Genomic DNA, 10,147 nt, shown 5'->3' with positions numbered 1-10,147 from the left:
CACCCAGCAGATAAGTGGCAGGGCCACGATTACAACCCAGGCCAGAAGAACTCCCAGGCTCATGCTCTATCCATTATCCCACACTGTTTCTCATTCCTGACACGCCACTCCATTAGTAGCAGCAGCACCAGTCAGACCTTGTTAGAGTACTGGCTCTAGTTTGATAATCATATTTTTCAAAGGATATTGAGAAACCAGAGAGGGTTTGCGAAAAGGGGTAAAAAAAAATTATTAAAGGTTGAAAAATAGATTCTATGAGGAAAGTTCGAAGGAATTCGGATAATTTATCCTACAGAAAAGAAAGCCAAGGGGGCTTCAAGGATAAAAAGGTTTTTAGGAGGCTGCTGGCTGTTGTGGAAATGTTCTTAAAATAAAGCAGGACGTAAGTACTTCTTGTCCATCAGGGTGATAAAACACTAAAGAAATTTCTAAAGGAGGCTGTAGGCTGTCCATCCCTGGAGATCATTAGAAAAAGAATAGTTGGTTTAATTATTCCACCTCCTAGGAGCTGGACCAGATCATCTCTTGAGGCCCCTCCCCAGTCTAGGATCCTTTAAATCTAAGAAATTTGCCCATATTTCTATTTAGACCAGAATGACAATAGCCCCATTTCAGGAGGAGCCTGGTCTGAGGCCCAGTCCGAGCCCAGGTCCATCAGTCTGGCCTCCCTCCTCTCTAGGGATGCTCTTCCCTAAGTTCGGGCTAAGAAAGAAGTAAAGTGCTTTCAATGCACTCAGCCTGGCCACAGAAGGCATTGGCTTTGCGGGCCACACTGATTGAACTGTAAGCTCCATGAAGCCAGGGATCCTGTCTATTATTTCGTACACTCCCACATGCTTAGTACTGTGCTCTGCGCTCAAGAAGCTCTTAATAAATACCACTGACTGATGGATTGTTGTACAACTTCAGCACTTGATATTCACCGCACCCCCAGCCCAACAGCCCTTTTTTTATGGTACTGGTTAAGGGCTTAACCAGGGACTGTACTACGTGCTGGGGTAGATACAAGCTAATTATGCTCTGCCATTTCCCTTTTTTAATGTCTGTCTCCCCCTCTGTCATCATCAATCGTATTTATTGAGCGCTTACTATGTGCAGAGCACTGTACTAAGCGCTTGGGAAGTACAAATTGGCAACTAGACTGTAAGCTCCCTGTAGGCAGGGCTCGTGTCCACCAACTCTATCATTTGCCCTCTCCCAAGCAAGAAGGCAGATGCAGTAGTCAGGGTGGGATAGGATGAGCACTTGGATCAGGTTATTATAAAGAAATAATATTTATTCATTGCTCAATAAATAGGATCAGTTGGATCAGGTGCCTTCACAAAACTGCCGGTCCTGAATCCTTTGTGTTTTGGCACCAACAGGCTTCCTCCTGCTACACCCCTGGGGGCGTGAACCTGCCTTAAAATCATTCACGAGAAAGAAAGTTTGGCTTCTGCTTCGTTCCAGTTGCAAGTGCAGGCGGAGGATTAACTACATCACAGGTCTTTGAGTTTCCCCACTAATATCGGCCCCAACCGCCCCACCCGACATTCACCACTCAAGTGGGTTATTCCTAAGCCTAAGGCTGAGACTGGCCCCTCAGGGAAGCCGCGGGGTTTAGTGGAAAGGCCCTGAGTAGGTCTGGGAATTAGGGGGGCCTGGGTCCTAGCCCCAGCTCTGACACTTGCCTGCTGCTGGGCCTTGGGCAAATCACTTCACTTCTCTGGGCCTCACCTGTCAAGACAGGGATGTATATTCTCCCTCTTACTTAGACTGTGAGCCCCGTGTGGACGGACATCTCTAGTTGGCTGTACCCCCCGATACCTCAAATTTAACACGCCCAGAACAGAACTCCTCATTTTCTCACTCCAACTCCGCCCTTCCCTTGACTTTCCCATCCCCGTAGAAAGCACAACCACCCTCCGTCTCACAAGGCTGTAAACTCTACTTTATCCTCAACTCATCTCACCCACGTATTTGGCCCGTCACCAAATTCTGTCAGTTCGACCTTCACAACGTCACCACTCCCGTTTCCTCTCCATCCAAACTGCTGCTCTCTGATCCAAGTGCTCATCCTATCCCACCTTGACTACTGCGTCTGCCTTCTCGCTGACCTCCCTGCCTCCTGCCTCTCCCTACTGTAGTCCATACTTCACTCTGCTACCCGGATCATTTTTCTAAAAAGCTGTTCAGTCCACATTTCCCCCTTCTTCAAGAACCTCCAGTGGTTGCCTATCCACCTCCGCATCAAACAGAAACGCCTTACCATTGGCTTTAAAGCAGTCAGTCACCTTGTCCTCTCTTATCTTACAGTAAGCGCTCAATAAATACGATTGATTGATTGACAACCTGATCACCTCGTAACCTCCCCGGCGCTTAGAACAGGGCTTTGCACAGAGTAAGCGCTGTATAAACATGCCATTATTATTACACCACAATTATCACTATCGATTGATTGACGGGGTCCAACCTGGGGGCTCAGCACGGTGCCCGTTACCTATTAAGCTCTTGGCATATGCCCCAATTGTGATCCCGCGGGGGGAGGGGCTGCGCCCCCCCTCAATCAATCAATCAATCAATCGTATTTATTGAGCGCTTACTGTGTGCAGAGCACTGTATACTAAGCGCTTGGGAAGTACAAGTTGGCAACATCTAGAGATGGTCCCTACCCAACAGTGGGCTCACTGTCTAAAAGGGGGAGATGGAGAACAAAACCAAGCATACGAACAAAATAAAATAAATAGAATAGGTCAATCAATCAATCATATTTATTGAGCGCTTACTGTGTGCAGAGCACTGGACTAAGCACTTGGGAAGTCCAAGTTGGCAACATCTAGAGACAGTCCCTACCCAACAGTGGGCTCACGGTCTAAAAGGGGGAGACGGAGAACAAAACCAAACATACTAACAAAATAAAATAAATAGAATAGGTCAATCAATCGTATTTATTGAGCGCTTACTGTGTGCAGAGCACTGGACTAAGCGCTTGGGAAGTCCAAGTTGGCAACATCTAGAGACAGTCCCTACCCAACAGTGGGCTCACGGTCTAAAAGGGGGAGACGGAGAACAAAACCAAACATACTAACAAAATAAAATAAATAGAATAGATATGTACAATCAATCAAGAACAAAACCAAGCATACTAACAAAATAAAATAAATAGAATAGATCAATCAATCAATTGTATTTATTGAGCGCTGTGTGCAGAGCACTGGACTAAGCGCTTGGGAAGTAGAAGTTGGCAACATCTAGAGACAGTCCCTACCCAACAGTGGGCTCACAGTCTAAAAGGGGGAGACGGAGAACAAAACCAAACATACTAACAAAATAAAATAGAATAGATATGTACAATCAATCAATCAATCGTATTTATTGAGTGCTTACTGTGTGCAGAGCACTGTACTAAGCGCTTGGGAAGTCCAAGTTGGCAACATCTAGAGACAGTCCCTACCCGACAGTGGGCTCACGGTCTAAAAGGGGGAGAGGGAGAACAAAACCAAACATCCTAACAAAATAAAATAAATAGAATAAATATGTACAATCAATCAATTGTATTTATTGAGTGCTTACAGTGTGCAGAGCACTGGACTAAGCGCTTGGGAAGTCCAAGTTGGCAACATCTAGAGACGGGCCCTACCCAACAGTGGGCTCACGGTCTAAAAGGGGGAGAGGGAGAACAAAACCAAACATACTAACAAAATAAAATAGAATAGAATAGGTATGTACAATCAATCAATCGTATTTATTGAGTGCCTACTGTGTGCAGAGCACTGTACTAAGCGCTTGGGAAGTACAAGTTGGCAACATCTAGAGACAGGCCCTACCCAACAGTGGGCTCACGGTCTAAAAGGGGGAGAGGGAGAACAAAACCGAGCACACTAACAAAATAAAATAAATAGAATAGATAGGTACAGGTAAAATAAATAAATAGAGTAATAAAGATGTACAAACATATATACGGGTGCTGTGGGGACTCCGACGTCGTGAGGCCCACTGTGACGTAGAGTGACGTCATCAAAGGCCCCCGCGCGCGCGCGAGGCTGAGGAGGCCGCGTGGCGGGGCCAGCCCCACAGTGGCGTCTCGCGAGACTTGGGAGCAGCCCCGCCGGCAGGATGGAGAGGCAGGGCCGCTACGCCCGGCTCGCCTACCTGGACCTGTGCGCCCGCCCGTCCGCCGCCAGGGGGCGCCCCGCCAGCCCCGCCGCCAGGGGGCGCCCCGCCACCCCCTCCGGCCCGCCGCCCTTCTGCCAGAGCCCGGCGCCAGGGGGCGCCGCCGAGCCGCCTCGGCAGGCCGCCCTTCGACGGCGCCCGTCGCCCCCGTCGAGGGCAGGCCAGGGCACCTCGAGGTCGTCCTCCGCATCCCCCCCACCGCCCCCGCCGCCTCCGCCCTGCTCCCCTCGGGAAAGCCGGAGCCTGACCGAGGTGGACGGCGGGCCCCGGAGGAGGCAGCTGCCCCGAGGCTGGAGGCCGGACTCGGACGGCGAGGCCGGGGCCAGGCCGCTGCCGCGGAGCTACACCCCGGCCGAGCCGAGGCCGAGGGCCCAGAGGTCGCCACCCCGGGAAGGCCCATCGCCCCCGGACGCCCTGCTGGGGGACCACGTGCCCGTGGCGACGGGGCCGGGCCCGCTTGACGAGGCCCAGGACGACGACGACGACCACCGCCGCCGCCGCCAGCCGGAGGCCCACGCGGAGGGCGAGCGGCTCCCCGGCCGGGCCCAGAAGGCGCCGGGCCCGGCCGTGTCGGCGCGGGACAGGAAGATCGTGGCCCTGATGCTGGCCCGCCACGAGCGGGAGCGGGAGGCGCGGGAGCGGCAGCTGCGGGCGTCCGAGGCCTGGGAGGAGGCCAAGCGCCGGGACCAGCGGGCCCGGGCCCGGCAGCAGCAGCAGCTGCGGCAGCGGGTGGCCCAGAGCGGCCAGCGCTGGCGGCGGGACCGGGAGGAGCGGCGGGACCGGCTCCGCCACGACCAGCAGGACCTGACGGACAGCAGGGCCGAGGACCTGGCCCAGAGGGAGAGCCGGTGGAGGCGGCTGGCCGGCGAGCAGGAAGAAGGCCGCAGGCGGAGGCTGGAGGGGGCCAGGGGGCAGGCCGACCGCCGCAGGAGCGCCCAGCGGCTGCTGCTCGGGGAGAAGGAGGGCCTGGCCCGGGCCCTCCGGGAGCAGGACGGGCTGGCCGCCGAGGAGAGGCGGGAGCTGGCCTGTCGGAAGAGGTCGCAGACCAAGACGGAAGGCGCGAGGAAGATCCAGGAGGTCAACCGCGCCGCCCTGGTGAGCCACCGGGCCCGCCGGGTCCAGCTGGAAAGCCAGGGCCAGGCCGAGGCCGCCCTGAAGAGGCGGACCCTGGAGCAGAGGTGCCGGCGGGCCGAAGAGATCCGTCGGCACCTGACGCAGGAGAGGCACCGGGAAATCCGAGAGAAGGCGGGCAGGGAGGAGGCGCAGCAGCGGCTGGCCAAGACCAGGGCCGAGGAGACGGAGGAGCAGAAGAAGCTGCGCCGCAGGCTGCTGGTGGAGACGAAGGACCAGAAGATTCAGCAGGCCTCCAGGGTCCTGCAGAAGAACATCCAGGACCGGGCCCAGAGGGCCAGGGAGGTCAACGGCATAAGGGAGAAGAACCACTGCTTACTGAAGCAGATGGCCGAGGAGGAGGAGAAATGCCACCTGGAGGGAGTCCGAGCGGCCATCAGAAGGAAGGAGCGGAAGATGGACCAGATCTCCAGGGAGAAAGGGGCCGTCGTCGAGGAATCGCGAAAGGTCGCCAAGGCGTCCCTGCAGATGAGAGACGGGGTCAGAGCGCTTCACAGCCTTTCCTTCGATCAGATGGCTCTAGAGGCTCAACTCAACGCGAGCCTGCATAAGCCGAGCCAGTGAGGCGCCAGCCCGCCGGCCCTGGCGCCCTGTCGTGCCATGAGAGGACCCGACGCGTTCATTCTCTGTGACTGGAATATCAACTGGCATTGATTATATAAAGTGGCTTTTCCCTCTCCCTCCCCCAGCCCGCCCGCTTCATTCTCGTGAATTCGTTTTAGCCTCGTCTTCCGTTATTTAAGGAGTTTCCTGAGGTGGGAGGAAGGAACGGAGAGGGAGGGATTGGAGACGGCTCGTGTTTTATGGCTTTCGCACTCTTTACGAAAAGGAAATCCTCATCCTCAAATCTTCATCGCCTTGAATTGAAAATCTCAATCAACGGTATTTACCGAGCGCTTCCTGAGTGCAGAGCACTCTTCGAAGAGTTTGGGGGAGTACAATATGACCGAGTTGGCAGATGCGATCCCTGCCCACAAAATAGCTTACTGTCGTGCGGGGGGACTCAGACCTCAAAATAATAGGTTATGGATGGGGAGATGAGAGAATATAAAATAATAGCTAAATATTATTTGGATGGATCTGTGGACCTAGAGGCTTCCACGGATATCCATCCACCACAACACAGGCGGTGATATTTGTTGAACAACTAGCGAGCGCAGAGCGTCAAACTAAGCGCTTGGGAGGTAAACGCCGAAAGTAAAAGGCCCCTGGAGGTATTTACCGTCTAATGGAGTAGCTTGCAAGCATAAGATGCTGAACAAATGAAAATGCTTTCATGGGAGGTGGAAGAGAGGAGGGGAGAGGGATTCGGTAAACAGTCGACAGTAAAACGGGGTACAGTAAACAGTGAAAAACCTTCAATCTTTTCAGAAATCAAGGTTAAAAAAAGTCGTATAGAAATATGTCTAGAGCAGAGCATGATGTAGGTCACTTTTTACCTGAAGTTTTAAAGTACAAGAGTTAGTTTCTTTTTGACTAACAGTACTTTCTCCCTGCCACTATTTGAGTTGACTCCAGTCTTGCCTTTTCACTTGTGAATGATCTTGCATTTTACCAAACTGCTGATTTGATTTAGTAGTTCCATATCTGTATCTACCCCAAGTCTGCACTGACTGTAAAGATTTCTGTCCTTTTCAGAACATTTGCAGAATTGACAATCTTGAAACAAAGAACAGTTCTGATTCTTTGAAAGCCTAATTGTATACTCATTGATTGTGCCTTAAAACAAAAAAATTCTGGGCATAGTCCGACCTCGAGTTCAGCCACCAAATCCATTTTTAATTCTCATCGCGTGTGGGCTCTGAATAGCTTTGTTTCCAGCTACTTTTTCTGTTCTCCAAATTCAGTTAATTTGCCTTTGATATTTCACATGCTCCTAACGAAGTGAACTTCGATACCGATTTTCTTTCTCCCTTTTATTTTTCAAGGTTAACTATAGGTTGGTGGGTTGGGTCTTAAAAATCAAACGAAAACTTCCGGAAGGACCCTAATCTCGTTTTCAGTTTGGGTTTAACAGATGTGAAGTGCTCATTCTCCCCCAAAATTTTGGTAATATTGGCTCTCTCTCAAAGAAAAATGTTCTAGAGGGTGTGAAGTTCCTTGAGAGCTGAGACCAGATCTTTCCCAAGCTCTATAAATATCATGAAAGAACCTTCCATCAAGAGCATTGGATGAGCTTTGGTCTCAAGACTTCAGGCCCAAGAACCTGGGTAAAGGAATCGATTACCATGGCAGCGGTTTAGGCAGTATCACTGGCATTTTTTCATCCCTGCCAATGGAGTGGCTATTGATGGCACTTGGGAATATTAGACAGTGGGTCACATGTGATGTCATACATGGCATTTTGTGGAACTATGCCAAGTTCGCCCAAACCTGGACTGTTGCTCCTAGGGGATCCCAACGCCCACCGCCTACTCCAGAACCAATGCGTTCCCTTCCTAAGAGAGCCCGAGGTGGTGGGGAACTGGATGCTGAAAAATAAAACACCGCACATAAAGAACCCACATGAGGAGCAGCGTGGTCTAGTGGAAATAACACAAGTCTGGGAGTCAGAATACCTGGGTTCTGATCCTGACTTTGCCACTTGTCTGCTGTGTGACCTTGAGCAAGTCATTTCACTTTCTATGTGCCTCGTTTACCTTACCTGTAAAACGGGGATTAAGACTGTGATTCCCAAGTGGAGCATGGACTGTCTCCAACTTTATACGTTGCCAACTTGTACTTCCCGAGCGCTGCACACAGTAAGTGCTCAGTAAATACGATTGATTGATTGACTGATTTGTTTGTATCTACCCCAGCACTTGGTACAGTGCCTGGCACGTAGTACGTGCTTCATAAATGGCAGAAGAAAAAAAGAAGGCTTTACCACTGATAGCCGAGCTGTCCAGCAGGCATTCCCCTATTTACAGAGCTGGGACTAGACTTCAGGTCTCCTGATTCCCCGAGCCAGGCTCTTTCTGTTTTTAGACTGTGAGCCCACTGTTGGGTAGGGACTGTCTCTATATGTTGCCAACTTGTACTTCCCAAGCGCTTAGTACGGTGCTCTGCACACAGTTAAGCGCTCAATAAATACGATTGATGATGATGATGATGTTGGCGTTCTCTCAGTCAATATCTGTTGATGATAATGATTATTGGGCTCTCAGTTTGATAAAGAGAGGGGTGCACAAAACAACACTCTGTGCCATCTTCTCGTGTGTGTGTGTGTGTGTGTGTGTGTGTGTGTGTGTGTGTGTGTGTTTGGGGGAGGTGGGTGGGTGGTGGAGGGGGGAAAGTAGCTGTAGGCTCCATACTGTAGCCCCAAAAGATGCTGGACTGCCCTTGATGCTAACACACAATGGAAGTTTTATAGCGTACACTGCCATTGTACTTAAAATGCGTTTCACATATGAGTGTCCTTTATAAAGTCCTGTGATTTTCCAAGTGCTTCACGGAGACAAATGTAACAACGTCATCTTCCCTTTTATGAGGTCAGTCAGCATTGTACTTCCCAGCCAGCCCCGAACACATTAATATCAGCTACACCCATTTCCTAGCACGGTCCCTGTCACATCACAAAGGACGTGGGAGAAACTCAGGAATGAATGATCCTTAATGGAAATATAGGATTTACTCTCTGTCAGGAAACCAGAATATGAACACCAGCCTCAGAGATGAATTATATGATGAGGAGGAGGCGGGTGGGATGGTCTTTCTTCTAGAAGATAGTAAATAAAAGTCATCCCAACCATTCCTCCATTAAAGGTGGAGGTAATCGAGCTCGCTGAAACCCCAACCTTACTTCCCTAAGCGCTTAATAGAGTTCTCTGTACCCAGTTAGCCCTCAATAAATACCACCGATTGACTCATTCTTTAATTGTTTTACTTCCCCCCTAAAGATTGGAGGTAGCATGATCCTAATAAAGGAAGAGGCAGCATTGGATACAACTCAACAATGATTAGCCCCCATTTTACAGATGAGCAAATAGAAGCAGAAAGTCGATCAGTTTTGCGCAAAGATCACAGAGGATATCTAGTTCAGATAAGAATTAGCACTCAGTACCCAACCCTCTGAAAATAGGGTGGCCCTGCTCTCTTTTGAAAACCTAGATCCTGACCAAAAAATGCAGTCTTCTCCTTTTCCTTGGCCACTTCTGGTTTTATCATCATCAGTGGTATCGCGAGCTCACTGTGGTTTTTCTATGAATTTTCTCCCAAGTAATATATCTATTTGATTTTTAAGCTGGTGAGAAGGCTATCTGAATATTGGGCACTTACTTTAAGATGTGTTTAGAGGAATATGTCTGAGGATGCTTCATTTTGTAGAAGAGCAATAATACTAATTGAAGTGAGAATCTAGAAGAAATACCTGCTATAAAAGATTTCACGGGCCATGGATTGGTCTTGTAATTGGATGGTATGGCAAACAATTTTAATGAAAAGAATGGTTCAAAATAGAATCCTTCCCAAGCACCGTACTGCCATAAAGTGGCCCTCTCTTTCAGGCCATCCTGTATTAAATTAACGGAGTGTTTGTAGAAGGGTCTCAACTGAATTTCTATTCAGATCAAACTAGCATGTGGGGATGTGTTTTTCTTTCAAAACTTTGTGCCAGCAGCAGAAACAGTCTATAGAAATGGGGCGGTCTGGCTCACTAATTCTGCTAAGAACTGCAAATAGTTCATGAGGGGCTGGTAATTATGTAGTTATGCAATTGGGGAGGGGAGCTTCTGGAGATATTTATCATTCAAATAATTAAATGCTTTATTTCTCCTTCATGTCCTGCTTTGCTTGAGAGCTCCACCAATAGATTGTAAATTATGTGATTTTCATGTTACGACTGTGAGAAGGGCTTGTGAAATAATTACCTTTAATTAGTCCTTTC

General features: G+C 49.9%; 1 protein-coding gene across 1 annotated transcript; it reads left to right on the top strand.

The window, feature by feature from the left end:
- The first annotated feature begins 4,068 nt into the window (after nt 1-4,068).
- CCDC185 (coiled-coil domain containing 185) lies at nt 4,069-5,966 on the top strand. Its single transcript, XM_038760997.1, has one exon. The coding sequence runs from the start codon at nt 4,096-4,098 to the stop codon at nt 5,845-5,847; it is 1,752 nt and encodes a 583-aa protein (XP_038616925.1). The 5' UTR covers nt 4,069-4,095; the 3' UTR covers nt 5,848-5,966.
- The last annotated feature ends 4,181 nt before the right edge of the window (nt 5,967-10,147 follow it).

This window comes from Tachyglossus aculeatus, chromosome 19, assembly GCF_015852505.1.
Source record: "Tachyglossus aculeatus isolate mTacAcu1 chromosome 19, mTacAcu1.pri, whole genome shotgun sequence".
NCBI lineage: Eukaryota > Metazoa > Chordata > Mammalia > Monotremata > Tachyglossidae > Tachyglossus > Tachyglossus aculeatus.
Note: the sequence above shows the minus strand (reverse complement) of the source record. Positions and strands in the feature narration are given on the sequence as shown.